General features: G+C 42.5%; 2 protein-coding genes across 3 annotated transcripts; one reads left to right on the forward strand and one right to left on the reverse strand.

Moving 5' to 3' along the window:
- Window positions 1-1,357: 1,357 nt before the first annotated feature.
- Window positions 1,358-5,049, reverse strand: LOC120663970 (mitochondrial dicarboxylate/tricarboxylate transporter DTC-like). Its single transcript, XM_039942927.1, has 6 exons — window positions 4,738-5,049; window positions 3,728-3,811; window positions 3,313-3,374; window positions 2,293-2,654; window positions 1,881-2,095; window positions 1,358-1,765 (listed from the first exon to the last, which is right to left on the reverse strand). The coding sequence occupies exons 1-6, from the start codon at window positions 4,885-4,887 to the stop codon at window positions 1,709-1,711; spliced, it is 930 nt and encodes a 309-aa protein (XP_039798861.1). The 5' UTR covers window positions 4,888-5,049; the 3' UTR covers window positions 1,358-1,708.
- A 3,769-nt stretch (window positions 5,050-8,818) lies between these two features.
- Window positions 8,819-13,361, forward strand: LOC120663971 (probable serine/threonine-protein kinase PBL7). 2 transcript variants are annotated; one of them, XM_039942929.1, is made up of 5 exons: window positions 8,819-9,473; window positions 10,619-10,754; window positions 11,418-11,676; window positions 11,855-11,987; window positions 12,676-13,361. In XM_039942929.1, the coding sequence occupies exons 1-5, from the start codon at window positions 8,958-8,960 to the stop codon at window positions 12,877-12,879; spliced, it is 1,248 nt and encodes a 415-aa protein (XP_039798863.1). In that variant the 5' UTR covers window positions 8,819-8,957; the 3' UTR covers window positions 12,880-13,361. The 2 variants fall into 2 exon arrangements, with proteins under 2 accessions (XP_039798863.1, XP_039798862.1); XM_039942928.1 differs by having other exon boundaries at window positions 8,820-9,473; window positions 12,637-13,361.
- The last annotated feature ends 2,424 nt before the right edge of the window (window positions 13,362-15,785 follow it).

The raw sequence follows: 15,785 nt of genomic DNA on the forward strand, positions 1-15,785 counted from the left end.
TTGCCCTGGAACCGTAAAGGTGTTCGCGACGACGCCGGTCGCCGCTCCACCTGCCAGCGCTGACATGGCGGAGATGAAGAGGCGACATCAGAATGGAAGCGGCACCGGCGTGTTCTTGCCGGCGAGGCATCAGGACCACCACCGGAGTGGCACCGGCGTGTTCATGCCCCTTGCCGGCGCGTACCGTACCAGGCCATTCAATTCTCGCAGCAGCAAGGGTAAGTGGAGCCGCCGCGACGTATGTGTCCCTGTTCTCGAACCATTCCAAATTGCCATCGATCGTTCAATCACGACGTACATGATGCAGCCTGCAGCCAGGCTTGATGAATGATCAGAGAGGAGAAATAGGGCAAGCTTTTGCATTCCAAATTCTCACTAGCATTTTTTTTATGTGAAATATGATTTGTTCCCTGTCCCTGCTAATGAACGATCCTGGTGGCAATCTCTGAAGTTCTGAACAAATCTGGTGATTGGTGGCTGAAGCAGGTCTGAAACCGCCGCGGCTGATGAGGAAGGAAGCGGCAGAATGCAGATGCAGCCGCGTTGCAAGCCTGCACTGAGCAGCTCCCCCTTCCCTGCCGCCATAACAGAATCAAGTGCGGCCATCTATCATGTCAGATGAGCAGTAGCTACAAGGGTTCTGAGTTGTGGCAAACGCAAAACAGAAAAGAAAAATGGCACCTGTTATTTACCAGCAGGAATCTGTATCTTGCCTCTGTAATAAGAAAATAAAATTGTGTTGGGGACGGATACATGTGCTATGTCAATTGCATGCTGTTGGCGCATACATGAGCGTGCCCTGGGTCGCAAGTGTGGGTACTTTCTTGCCCAAAAAAAAAAGTGTGGGTACTTTCATTTCTTAGCGTAAAGTCACACTACTTGTGCGTATTGCGCCTCCTGCAATCCCCAGAGTATATTTTTCACTTACCCTCATGGCCACATGGCTTGTCCACATCATTCAAATACCACCGCTGCTGTATTCACATCATTCAAATACCGCTGCTGCTGCTTGAAGTTTGGTGAGTATGCAAGATAGGTAAAGATTCCCACGAGACAAATCCAATGGCCAGAATAGGCTGTCTCTTATTTCAAAAAAAGAATAGGCTGTGTGGTCACACATAGGGTCCAGGGCTCCAGGCTCGCATCGGCGACCAAGTCAGCCAACCAAGCACGCTCATCCCTCCTTGTTGAGACATTTGAGAGAGTGCTTCAGCTAAATCAGCTTACCAGTCTGCAAAGCACAGAAGATTTTGTGATACCCTATCGGAAACGACATTCGACCAGATGGAATATCAAACTCCCTGCCGATTCTTTGCCATCAACTGTTCCCATCATTTTCATCACAAAAAAAAAAAGATGACTCAAATGCAATACACTAGTTTAAAAGGCTTAGCAAAATGCTTGACAGCCGAAAAAAATCTCTGTATAAAACATGGTCCAGTTCCATTCAATGGCACGACTAGGTAGTACCCCCTCTTGTGGCTGCATCCCAGCCAACTAAAGCATCTCCACCCCCCCAAAAAATGCCCCCACAATACAACAAATATTACGATTATTGCAACAATAATAATTGGCATGTAAGCTAAGGTAAAAATTGGTCCCAGACTTGTCCCTACCAAAACCAACTACTACAGTGTCAAAGCAGCTGGGATGTTATTACGATAGGATGGAGCGGTCAACCCCATTTTGATATGTCGGTCTTGTGAAGTTATATGCCAATCTTCTTCTCGAACTTCTGGATCTGATTCAAGAATATCCAGGTCATCTGCACAAACATCATCATTCTATGAGTATATATACCACAAGAGTCAACAGACTAGATAGAAGACAACATAAAACATGGACTGTCCAACAGAGCATCACCAAGCATTTTCACTTACCATGACATGGGGCGCAATCCTGACACAGTACACCGGGAAGCCAGTGTAGAACTTGAATGGCCCACCACTCTTGAAGGTCTTCATGGCACAGTCCAAAGAACCTGTGTACGGGTACTTGCCATTGGCATCAGGTTGCATCTTCTGAATCTGTGTCTTCACGTAGTCAAAAGGCAAACTGCATGCTGAGGCGAAGAATCCAGAAACAGCACTGGCTCCTGTAAAAAAATTTGATGATTGCATCAGGAAACCAATTGGCCTAACATGGCTACATATAGAAACGGATGGAAATACGCAAACATGAGTGTTGTAAAATCCCATACATGTAGGGCAAAACGTCAGTTGCATAAGACAAGAAAATGGGCATTCGATTTCAATATCATAGCACACAATGCAAAAGGCACAAGAATCTTACCAATGACAGTAGAAATTTCTCCTGCGCCAAATTTGTCCCTAAATAGCTCAACACTCTGGTCATACGAAGCAAGCATACCCATGTTCAATGCCATAGCTCTCACAACAGTAGGGCCTGCACCCTTCCAAAGTGCAAGGATTCCCTCATCAGCTGTAATTCGGTAGAGAGCATGGAAAGCATTCTTGTAGTTGCGCCTTTGTGCAGCTGGCAGCGTTGAATCAGCTTGCATCCTAATGAGTGCCAAATCAGCAGGGCTACCAACACAAGCACCAATTGCTCCAGCAGTCAGACCAATAAAAGCTTTCTGAATTAGCGGCAACGGCTTTCCCTCATTCTTTTCAACTGCTTTGTTTGTCAGAACCCTGAAAAAAAGTATCCAAGTACAAGGTTCAAAATCAAATATAGAACAATTGTTTGAAAGAAGGCAAAATTAAATATAGAACAATTGTTGGAAAGAAGGCAAAATTACTGCAAAACCAAGCTAAAACAGCTCAAAAAATTCATGGCTGGTCACCTTTGGGGGAAAAAAAAAGTGGGTCTGGATATATTTGTTCACACTATATGGTATAGTGATAGTAATTACAGCAACTACAAGATCACATCATTCACACAACACAAACAAAAGAGAAAACTGAATTCATAGACCCTTTTGTGGAAAAAGAAATTTTATATTAACATCAAGCAAAAAAATTAACAGGATTATTCCTTTGTGAAAAAACATCAAACAAAAATCAATGCAGAGGAACAAAAACCATCAATCTCAAGGCACTCTACAAGGTCAAGTCAAATTTGATGACTGCGCAGCTCATCGGACAAAGTTGTATTGAACTATATATCTGATTAACCACAAAAAACTAGCACTATCTAGATGCAATACCAATAGCAACTAGAGGCCGCTCTTCACATTCAAATGGGAATCATATGTTATAACAAGCAGATCTTGGTCCACAGATTTATGTACAACAAAATAAAAAAAGAAACAATAAGTGAATTTACCATTAAAGAACACAATACACAAACCTGAAGGATCCAAGACGAGCAGTCGTGTATGTCGCTTGCCTTAGCAAACCAGCAGACAGACCCTGCGAAGAAATATATATAAGCAATTTTGCAATATGGAAACGAAAGGTACCAATTAATTGAAATGTCATATGGAACACAACCACACTAGCTCAACATTCCATACTGTGCGAGATAGAATGCAATTGCCACATCTTGGATGTACTGGATTAAAAATGTGCACTTGCATTATGAATATTTAAACTAAATAAAAACATAATTTTCTAAAATCATAGGGTCAAATACTCAAATATAATACATTCTTTGGCTTCTCTTGAACAAACTATGCCAATTGTAGAAGCATTGGATCAGTAATCAAGAACACATACAAGGACTTTGTAAAAGGAAAAGATAAAAAACAACCAGAGAAACAAACCTTGTAGAAGGAACGGACCCCCTCATTAGCAAGCATGTTCTTCGTGACCTGACCAGCGGAGCCCTCACCCAACTGGATCCTGACCTGAAACAGGAAAAACAATAAGAATTACATGTTTGGCTGAATAGGAGTTCGCGTCCCAAGGGTGATATAGTATAAAGTTCCAAAAAGGCATGGCATCAAGACTTTGACAGTGACATCTACTAAGCCAACTTTCAAGTTGGAACAGAATAAACATGTACGTGGTTCCCTTTTCACCATGACCTTAGGTTCCTTTAAGGTGTGCGAGTAGCCGAGTACCATAAAACATGTCAGTGCATTGAAAGAATTTCAACAGGAGTGGAGCTTCACGCATAAATTAATTACCAATCACATTATGGTTCAATTTGATCAACTCCACTCAAACCTAGGGCCAACCAAAGGCTATTATCCAAATTGCAGCAATCCTCTTCCAAGAGAAGATCACAGGGAATCTAATAAACAACAAACTACTAGAAATGAAATCGCATTGGATGGCTAGTTAACGACTTCCATAGATAACCAGATCTTACGAAATGAGAACCGAACAGGCATGCCCACCTCACATCGTTCAGAAAGAGTAAACTCGATCTCCATGGACCTAAGCAACCCAAGCAAGCTAATTCTACCATTTATTACCAACAGATCGCGCGGCCAACAAAACATAACGAATAGCTTCAACCCTACCAAGCCACGCATACACGATCCATTTCCGGCAATTCTCACGGATCTAAGGCTAGCCGCACCTAACCACCCAACAGCGAGCTCAGCTCCACTGCGCTGACCGCAAGGCCGCCCTCAACTCACCAGATCCGACCTCCATAACGCAAATTCCGCAGGTACGCGACCGACCCGTCACTCCGAGCAGCAAGCATCCGCCGCCCCGGTAGATCTACGCCCGCGAACCCCCGATCCCGCCACCCCCAGCTCACAGACACACACTCCCACCAGCACTAGGAGGACGCCGAACGGGGGAGGGAGCGGCGCGGTACCTTGACCATGTCGATGGGCTGGATGACGCAGGTGGCGAGCATCCCGGAGGCGCCGCCGTTGACGAAGGGCTTGATCGTCTTCCAGACGCCGGTGGCCGCCACCGCCGTCTGCTGCTGCTGCTGCTGCTGCTGCTGCTTCGCGTCCGCCATCTCTCTCCCTCCTTCCGGATCGGGCTTGCGCTGCCGCTCGGCTCGGCTCGGGCAGGGAGCGGAGCGGACGAGGCGGCGGGAGCGAGGGGGAGGGGGAGATGGGGGGGAGCAGGGGAGGCGGCGGCCTAGATCACTGGGTGGCTTTGCGCTTTATTAACGCGACGGGGAAAAAAAAAGAAAAATGGTTGCGGCTTTGCGGCCAGCCAGCCAGCCAGCCGGGGCCTCGTGAGCGACGTCGCGTGCGGGATCGCCCGGTTTGGCGCGTGGGCGCGGTGCACGGCGGTGCGGGTCGCTGGGTGGCTGCGTGTGGGGTTGGGAGTGGGTGGTGTGAGGGAGAGGCGTACAGGCTCGGTCTATGGAGGAAGTGAGGTGCGGTAGTTGGGGGCCCAGTGGCAGATCCAACTTGCGGCTGCGGAGCGAGGCGAAGTCGGGGGGTGGGCCAGGGAGGGCGCCGTGTCGTACTCGTGCCCGTTAGGATAAAACTCTAATAAAACATAGACCGGAAATGGCCAACCGCAGCGGAACAAACACAAATACGCCTGCGGGAAAGCGTATTTGTGTTTGTTCCGCTGCGGTTGGCCATTTCCGGTCTATGTTTTATTAGAGTTTTATCCATATTAAATAGGATATTATTTCATCATTTCAGATGATATGGTAATGGATTAATAAGAAGAGAGATGAGATGAGTTTCATCTGGATGAAACTATATACGCACAGTACCAACTTTTGATAAGTTTTAGAATTAAATATAATAAGTGTTTATAAAATAGCAAACATGAAATAATGCATTGAGTGAGTCTCAACTATGATTTTGTTTGTATTTTGTTGATGTGACACTCTTAGAAACAAGAAAATGAAACCACCTATTAGCATTAGTCTAAGAGAAATTTTACAATAATTGAAAAAATAAGAGTCGTCCATCTGATAAAATCCTACAATAGTGAAGATAGGAAGTATCTAGAAATATCTATGATAAAGTACCTGGTACTTCCAAAACGTGGGACCAAGTACCGAAAAGTGAGATAGAATACTAATTTAATTTATTTTTTATAAATACTTTCAATGCATTGACAGCTAGAAAAAATTCAAAATTAAAATATTTAAAAGTACCATTGATATTTTACAATTATTGTAAAAGAACTCTTAGTCTAATAAACTAAACTAGCAGTACTTTTGGGGACGGTACTCGAAGTCGTGTCTGTACACCGTTTTTTTTTTTAACGTAATGTCTGTAAACGTTGAAAAGGCTACCTTTCATCCTTCAGGCTTCGAAAAGATCAAATAGCCCCTTGATGTTGTTAATACTACTTTGCCAAAAGAACCATACGCTTTTGTATCACATGGTGTTTATTGTTGTTCGTTAATCTTAATCGGCATATTCCAGTTCTGGTTTCAGATACCGGTGACCACGTCCCTCCGCAACCCCTGTCCTCGTCACAACTTAGGCCCTTTTTAGTTCCTAAAAAAATTTACATAGTACCCGTCACATAGAATCTTCGAACACATGCATGGAGCATTAAATGTAGTTGAAAAAATAACTAATTATACAGTCTAACTAATTAGCACGATTTGAATTTTTAAACCTAATTAGTTCATAATTGGACATTATTTGTCAAGTAACAACGAAATGTGTTACAGTACCAAAACCCAAATTTTTTCACCAACTAAACACACTGATATTCGAATAACACATCTGGGCAACTTTAGAAATTTAAAAATATATTTTAAGAGTTTATGGATCTAGAAGACACAACGAGACAATTATTGTGCAAATAGCGTAGCCACTCATCATGTGAACCAAATTAATGTGGTGACAAATCATCAAGTCCAGGCACTTGCAAGGTTTCGTCAGCTGACTCAAACACTTGAGCTATGGATTTTGTCACCTGTGCCTCTTCTGATTTTGTCTCTTTGGATGCATTTTCAATTCACGGACCGAAGCCGCCAAGATGAGCGGAAAGAGGACGGGAATCGTGAGATACAATCTTTGTTGTAACGGAAAAAGACATTTTGAACATGCATTAAGAGCATGATACATCACGCAACATATGACTTGTTCTGACCCTTGTAAATAAATTGATATTTTCAATGTATGCTGAGCTAATCAAAACGTACCGCCGTTAATAAGCATGCATGGTCACCACAAAAATTGGCCAAAAACTAATTAAGCAGCGAACTAGCTGCCCGAAACCAGTGAGAAAGAAGTTTTCCTTTTTTATATAAAAGTTCTTATTGCACCAAAATCAAGTTCTTTCAAAACTGCAGTCCACATGCATCAATTCTTTTTCACTACAAATTAAGTTCAAAACAACTGCCATGAGTTCTCTTTGAGTGACTGAATGGGATTCCACTCACTATTTTTAACCCCCTCCAACCGCCGACATTATTTTATCATCATAGGACTATTTCTCCAGAGTAAAGTGTAAAGAGATAAACTGACGAATGCCCACAACCTGAGGAATATTTTACATCTTGCTGTGACCTATCCGTCTATATCAGTTACGGAGAGTACAAAAGTAGTACTGGGAAAGATTTACCTATGTAGCGTCCTGTATTACATACGAGCAAAGAGTAATAGAGTATGGTACAACTGGAGATGGGCGAAGGCAGGCCCCCTGGACCCAAAAACATCATGGAGCCCCCCCTAGTCCCCCCTTCATTTTGGAGAAGAAAAGATTAGGAAGGAGAGGAGGAAGAGAGGAAAGAAAAAATCAGCCCCCCCTTTAAAAATGTCTGGATTGGAGCTAGTACATAGCAGACTGTATAGCATTGTGGACGTTATTCAGATTAGATGCCAGAAATTCAGCTTTGCTTTTGATTCAATCCAGGTTTGTCAACCAACCTTTTTGCTCATTTGCCGTGCAAGCAATATAGTAAATATATCATAGTAATAGATCTCAGATTGCAAGGCACATCGCCAAACTGACATACGTAATAATAAAGTTGTTTGAGCCGTGCAGAGAAAGGGTGAGAAACCGTTCCTTTGCCTGATGAGCTATGCGCCATCTCCTTTTCGTTTCATCACAAAACGTGATACAAAAAGGGTGTGTCGATCACGGGATTTCGACAGGGCTATGTGTTTGCCCCTGAATCATACTGGGGCTATGTTTAATTCGCGAAAAAACTTGATTTTGGTACTATAGCATATTTCGTTGTTATTTGATAATTAATGTCCAATAATGAACTAATTATGTTTAAAAGATTCATTTTGTATGAGACAGTTAAAAAACGTAATTAGTTATTTTTTCCAATTACATTTAATGCTCCATCTCGTAGGAATTTTTTGGAAACTAACCCCTTTGTTTAGATGCAAAATTCAAAATTCTAAAACTATCGCATCGAATGAGAATCTTACATGCATGGAGTATTAAATCTAGATGAAATAAAAAACTAATTGTATATTTTGCTTGTAAAATGCGAGATGAATCTAATGACCCTAGCTAGACCATGTTTAGACATTAAATTGCTACCGTAAACATATGCTAATGATGAATTAATTAGTCTCATTAGATTCATCTCGCGATTTATGGACGGAATCTGCAATTAATTTTTTAATTAATCTATATTTAATATTTCAAATATGAAAAGATTTTTTTGCAAAAAGTTTACGGGGTGCATCTAAACGAGGGTATGGTCTGATTTGGTTTTGATTTTTGAGACTTCCAAGTTTTTATCATTTATTGTTTTGACTGTTAGATGTAGTTCAAATGCTTCAGCACATATATTTCAAACGATTTATTAAAAGTAACAAAGAGGTTTTGTTTTTTACTTTCATTTTCTGGTCGAAGTTTTTTCTTTGAAAAATTCAGGAGAAATACTTGTCCACGTTGCGCTGCCTGTGGTTCCCGCCCGCTGACCGGTGGGCTCACTCTACTCCTCGCTGTCCTCGACCTCGGGTTCCGCGCGTAGAAAATGGGTCACCCCCCTGCGCCGGCAGTGAGCCCACTCCCAAACCCACCCAAAACCCTCGTCGTCTTCCTCCAAATCACCCGCTTGATCTCCCCTTCCCCAGCTCTCTGTCCCCGTCCCCAATCCCTCGACCCTAGGGTTCCGGCGACCGCCCGCAGCAAATGTCGGACGCCGGCGGCGGCGGCAGCGAAGAGTACAAGCGCGAGGAGTCGGTGGCCCTGCTGGTCATCGTCTCCCTCGCCGCGCTCTCCCTCCTCTCCCTCATCGCCGCCTTCGCCTACTACTGCTACATCACCCGGAAGGTCTCGCGCCGCCTGCACTCGCTCCAGCCCCCCAAGCGCTCCGGCTCCCCTCCCGCGCCGCCTCCGCGGGCACCGCCGCCGCCGCCGCCGCAGCAGCAGCAGCAGGGGAAGGAGAGCCCGTCCAGCAACTCCGCCAGCGATGGGGCTGGGGCGGCGGCGGCGGGGATGGCGGTGGTGGTCGCCGGGGAGAGGGGCGTGCAGGTGTTCAGCTACCGGCAGCTGCACGCGGCGACCGGCGGGTTCGGAAGGGCGCACATGGTCGGCCAGGGCAGCTTCGGGGCCGTGTACCGCGGGGTGCTCCCCGACGGGAGGAAGGTCGCGGTCAAGCTCATGGACCGCCCCGGGAAGCAGGGCGAGCAGGAGTTCGAGATGGAGGTAAAATAATTTTTTTTGCGTTTCGACCGAGTCCTTGCTTCCCGGCGGTGAATGCGGGTGTTCCCTAGTGCTGGGATTGGGGCCAGGATAGATTCCACCAAGTCTTCCAGTGTGCTTGCCCAGTTGGTAGATGCTGGATCTGGCCATTGCGCCTTGGTGAAGTTTCTGCGGTCCAAGCGGACGCATTGCGGGGTTTCCTCGGTGGAAATGGGGTCACTGTGCGTTGGGGCTTTCTGGGGTTGGTCGCGTGTTTTACAGATCATATTCTCTTTCTAAAAATGGAGCAATCGGATGTGTGGTGGGTAAGTGCGAGTTTGTACTCTATAGTTTCACAAATCGTAAAAAAAAATTGGCGTGTTTCGGCCGGGTTACTTGAGGAGTCTCGATTGTGACTTTCAGCACTTTGGCTTGTGTTTATTTAGGTGATAGTTTGTAAGTGACTAAGGTGGTGTTTCTTGCAGTATTTTTACGGGGAGGGTGGTATAATCTTTTTTATTTTATCTGGAGGTTGATGAAATTGAAATCAATTTGGTATGGTGTGGGTAAAATTGAAACTACTGAGTCCTGAATCCTGATTCTGTCCATACTGGTTTGTTAGTGATACCTAACTGTACAATCACTTCGAGATCTTCAGGTACACTGGACAGTTTGTCAGTCAACTGGGAATAGGAACAGAAGGAACCACTCCCTGTTTGGTTTCACCAATGCTTCAAATGCCCCTGTTTTTTTTCATGGGGATAGTAGTAAACCAACAACTATAAAACAACGACCTTACTACCGGGATAGTGCACAGGCTTGACATCTGTTAAAAAAATAGCAGATTTGACAACGAGCAGCGGATTGAACTCAGTCACCAGCAATAAATACTTGACAAGCAGGGAGTCGAACACATTTTTGATATACTAGCAGCTAGCTGACTATAGGAACAAAACTATATGTATAAATAGCATTACAGAAATTTATGGATGTAATGCTGTTGTTTAATCAGCTATGCTAACTTGGTAATGAAGTGAGAGGAGCTTTTGTGTATGACTGAAATGTGATTCATTGATTTTTCTATTTGGGATGGTTCACATATAGCGCATGGACCGGAAATTTTCCCTGTAAGTCCTGCAGTATTTTCTTAACATTTGATGTTTCTGTAGGTGGAGCTGCTGAGTAGGCTCCGATCGCCACATCTGTTGGGCCTGATTGGCCATTGTTCTGAAGGTGGACAACGGCTACTTGTGTATGAGTTCATGGCCAATGGGGGTCTCCAGGAGCATCTCTATCCAAACACAGGTATACCCATTTTGTATCCGCCTATTGTATCTGTATTTTTATGTGTTTGGTGTTGTTTACAGATAATTGAGAGCATTTCACTGCTTGTTCAGTCGAGTAAGACTCCAAATTTAACTGGCTGATGATGCCCAAAAGCTGCATGCTTTAACAAACTGGTACAAATGAGCAACGGAATGCTAACTGCATTTATTGTATTGATGTGCTGCTTCTTGCTAATGGTGGTGATCCTTGAGATTTGCACCATGGTCATTAAACTTCTTAGCATTTTGTGCGTATGGCTTAGCAAAAAAGCGAGAACACTTTGAGATGTCATGATTTATAAAATATGCTAAGTGAGATTCATTACTGGTGCTGACCCTGAGCTTCTCATGGCATGACAGTAGAGCGATGAACTCCAGACCCTGGTCCAAAGCCGAGGGACATCTCTCCCTCTGGTTGATAACACGCAGCTTACATTTAGTTGGCATATCATAAAAGTGATTCAGTAGAATTGTTACATTCAATTCTAGCTGTAGATAATATTTTTGTTTAGGTTGATATGGAAAACCTGAAGTTGACTAAAATATTTTCGTACCACTTAACACTGATAACTTTGGTTTTAATACTGTTAATTAATACAGCTTCTTTATGCCAACTGAGAGTTCTGAAATGTTGTTGCTTTAGGTTCCTGTGGTGGGATCTCAAAATTGGACTGGGATACAAGAATGAGAATTGCACTTGAAGCAGCAAAAGGTTTGGAATATCTTCATGAGCGTGTTAATCCACCTGTCATACACAGAGACTTCAAGAGCAGCAATATTCTTCTGGACAAGGACTTCCATGCAAGAGTTTCAGACTTTGGTCTAGCCAAACTTGGATCTGATAGAGCTGGTGGTCATGTCTCAACTCGAGTTTTAGGCACACAAGGCTATGTTGCGCCCGAGTAAGACTAGTCTAATGCTCATTTAGCATTTTTTTAACTTAACTGTTTGCTAAACCAAGTGTGCAAGATCATAAGTTTGATACTGGTTTGCCATTTGTGCAATCACTTTCTTGTTCTAATTTCTAACCAACTCATTATACTGTCTCTAATATGATGCACATGCTACAATTCTTTGTAGGTATGCACTGACTGGGCATTTGACTACCAAATCAGATGTGTACAGTTATGGTGTTGTCCTTTTGGAATTGCTTACTGGTAGGGTACCAGTTGATATGAAGAGGCCTCCAGGAGAAGGTGTTTTAGTGAATTGGGTAAGTATAAACATTAGATGATCAACCGAGTTACTGATTGGACATTGGTGTAGCTTTGCTTTGAGCTGTCTCTTCTGCCATCTTGGAGCATAATATTGATTCAGTACTGTTAAGTTAATCTAAAATGAGTATAGATGTACAATGTTGTACCCTTAAACTATAAAAGTCTAATATTGTTCCCAAAGCAAATTGGATGTACACACGTACTTCAATTTGTTTTAAGGACTTTAGCTCATGGATTTTTGTTCCTCAAGGAAGGGCGGGCCTGGTGCAGCGGTAGAGCCTACCGCTTGTAACCGGAAGGTCCCGGGTTCGAGCCCTAGCCTCTGCACAAATACATTTGTGCGGGAAAGGCTTAGTGTTTAAAATAACCCTTCCCCAAACCCCGCGCAGTGCGGGAAGGTTACAGCAACGGGTACGCCCTTTTTTATTTTTGTTCCTCAAGGCAATTGGCTTCAAATTGTCTCTGCTCCTATACTTAGACTTTTATGTACCATCTCATGGCAAGTCTTAATTAGAATCCACCTGCCTCTCGTCCTTGTACCTGCCAGGTAGGAAAACATATGCTTTCATGGTTTATTTTTCAAGTACCAAGAGTGGTATTTGAATGCTACTTATATCTAACCTGCCACTTCTTGAATTAATGCAGGCATTGCCTATGCTCACTGACCGAGAGAAAGTTGTGCAGATCTTGGATCCAGCGTTGGAAGGTCAATACTCCTTGAAAGATGCTGTCCAAGTGGCTGCCATTGCTGCAATGTGTGTTCAACCAGAGGCTGACTATAGGCCACTAATGGCCGATGTAGTACAGTCATTGGTCCCTCTTGTCAAGAATCGTTCTGCTCAGAAAGCTTGCAACCCCAACGTGCAAGCATCGAAGCCACTCGACTAGAAAAGCAAGTCTTTAATCTGCAGTTTGGTGCTCGTCTCTCTGGAACTCCTCTCGTCTATAACTAACTACCGCTGCTGAGACAATGAGACCAGCACCTTTCTTGACGTGGTCCTCTTGCTCTGCTGGCGATCTCCTGATTTTGTAAGGTGCGTCATGAGCTGGTAGGTTTCGAATTGAAAGGAATTTGGTTGGAGAGTCCTGAGAGTTTATTTGAGTTTCAAGAGAGGTTCAGTCATGTGTAATTTAGTAGCCATGTTTGGTGTGGTTGGGAATTTGGGATCGGTACTTGTAGTTGTGGGGAGTTCATCATTGGATGGTAGTGTTTGGTATGAGCTTGCAGTACTGTGTTGTAGAGTACTGCTTGACTTTCGTTTGGCTTGTCTGTTAAGCTAAATGCACTGTAATCGTTGTAACTAAGAACTATCGTCCTTGGAGTTCATATATATGTAATGTATAGTAGGTCTCTGGAATTGGTTTGAAAATCTTTTGCTGTTTCATTACCTACTTTTTTACCTAATCCTGGCGGATCTTTTTTACGGTTTCCACTGATTCAGAGGTTAAAACATAGGCAAAAAAAAGGAAAGGAAAAGATCTGTACAAGAGAACATCACAATGTCGTTTAGGTTACCTGGGTATAACACAACTTGTCTTACCCATAAATCACTTATATCATATGACTTAATTTATCTTGTGCTATTCCCAAATTCTGAGATAATCATTTCACTGACATGGGATTGTGTTCACTCCAACTTTTTGGTCCTAGCAAAGGGGAATATATATACAGAAAACAATCTATTCGATGAGCTAGGAATGCTTGAAGTTTCATTCATGTTCGTTAATGGGAATGCTTGGACAATCTTGAACTTGTGTCCCTTGGGTGACAATAGTTAAATGGATGGATCAATGTAGTCTTGGTCTTATGCTCCTCGGCTGATGATGGTTTATTGTTTGGATCAAACACAATTCCTAATATACCGAGCTATCCTGGATTAGGTGCTAAGTAGCAACAGGAATTGGTGGTGCTTGCTGCATTGCCGGGCTAACAAGAATAATGGTACACTCTTAAACCAGATCGATGAGCTAATATATGCATATCACGGAACTTCAGTTCCTTCCTTTTCTGTGGATTTATCAACATAAATGCCACTTTCTTACCATCTGAATGGACGGTCGAAAAAGCATGCATGTGACGTGGACTCTTCATAGGCGTGAGAAAGTCTGACATGGTAGCATTATTTTTTATATGGGGAAACAAAACGTCTCTTTTGATATTTCTATTTTAGGTGATTTGTGTGTTGCACACAACTTTGTAGGTCCGAGTAGTGATTTTGCAGGTTTGGTGATGGAAATCTATTTACCTTCAAACCCTGAGTTTCCAATAATCTTACTTTACTATTATGAAGTAGAGGCTTCTTTTGAAGTCTTCACGTGAAGCCAACTAGAATCCTAGGTGGTTGTCCTAGAAAAAGAGAGAAAGTTTGGAAATTATCTAAAAAACAAAAAAAAATATCTAGCTGTCAATCAATGAATGGTAATCATCATTGATCGGATTTACTTTATTTCTAAAAAATTACTCACCTATGCCAATAAAGAATTAGCCTAAAATAATCCCCTTTATCTATATATTTACTCATGTCTGCCATTATAGAAAAACTAGATCCAGCCTAGTTTAGATCATATATCTATATCTTAATTACTCACATCTATCATTACATAAAAAATTTGATCCAACCTAGTTTAGATATTTCAAAATTTTAAATATACAAAATAGTACCGGTCATATCTATCCTAACTATCCTTCTTAATCTCTTTTCCTTATTTAAATCAGAGAGTTTATCTCAAAGGGCTAATCGAATATGTGTACATCTACCGATATATAAAGAGAGTTTTCATTCTTTCCTAAAAAGATAAAGTTTAATGATTTTTGTGATGAGTAGCATATCGTTAGATGACTGGCACTAAGATAGAGCCTGGCTTACCAGCGCATTAGTTGAAAGTATATTTACTCGCAAAAGAGTTAAAATATATTAAAATTCTATGTATTATGATGCATAAATAAACTCTATTTGCCTAACCCCTTCACTCTAAACTATAAGTTATTTTAGTTTTGTTCTAAGTTAAACTTCTCTATGTTTAATCAAGTTTATATAAAAATCTATAAATATCTCTAATATTAAACTAGGTTCAGATTAAAATATTTCTCCATCTATATTTTTTATAAACTTAGTCAAAATTAGATGAATTTTTAGGATAAAGGTAAAATAAACTATGATTTGAAATAGAGGAAGTAGTGTTAACTAGAGATATAACTATAAATTATTTTTGCCCGTGCAGTCGCACACGTTGATAGGCTAGTTTGGTAAACTAATTTGGCTATGCCAGAAAATGGAGATGGCAGCCAAATACTACCTTCGAACATGGAGGAAAATATTGGCCGCCCAACGCAAAAATGAAGCGGCACGACACAATTGCGTAATTAAGATACTACCCCGAGTGTCCAGTAATTTAGTAAACTACCAATCTAATTTTACTATCCAGGAAAAGGGAGATGGCAGCAAAAAACCTTTTGGGGGTATCGAGGAGAGGAGGAAAATCATGATTATGTTGTTAGTATTTCAATCTAGTTTGGAATTTAAACTTACTATATGATTGTCTATTTTCCCAACACCCCGTTGCGATCTCCAGTCCATAGGAAAGCATGTCTCTTTTTATCAATGGCTTCAACTATGCCAACCGGCAGTAGTCTGGACGGAGCACATTGGGTAGACTGCACGGGCACTCAAGACAGCATTAAGAAGAACCGTGCGACCACTTGGATCGGAGTCAGAGTTTTTCCACACCACCTCGGAATATATCCTCCAACAGCACGCAATAGAGGTTGGAAGTCCTTGTTTCTGAGTTTGTTG

The sequence above is a fragment of the Panicum virgatum genome, chromosome 3N, assembly GCF_016808335.1.
Source record: "Panicum virgatum strain AP13 chromosome 3N, P.virgatum_v5, whole genome shotgun sequence".
Classification (NCBI taxonomy): Eukaryota; Viridiplantae; Streptophyta; class Magnoliopsida; order Poales; family Poaceae; genus Panicum; species Panicum virgatum.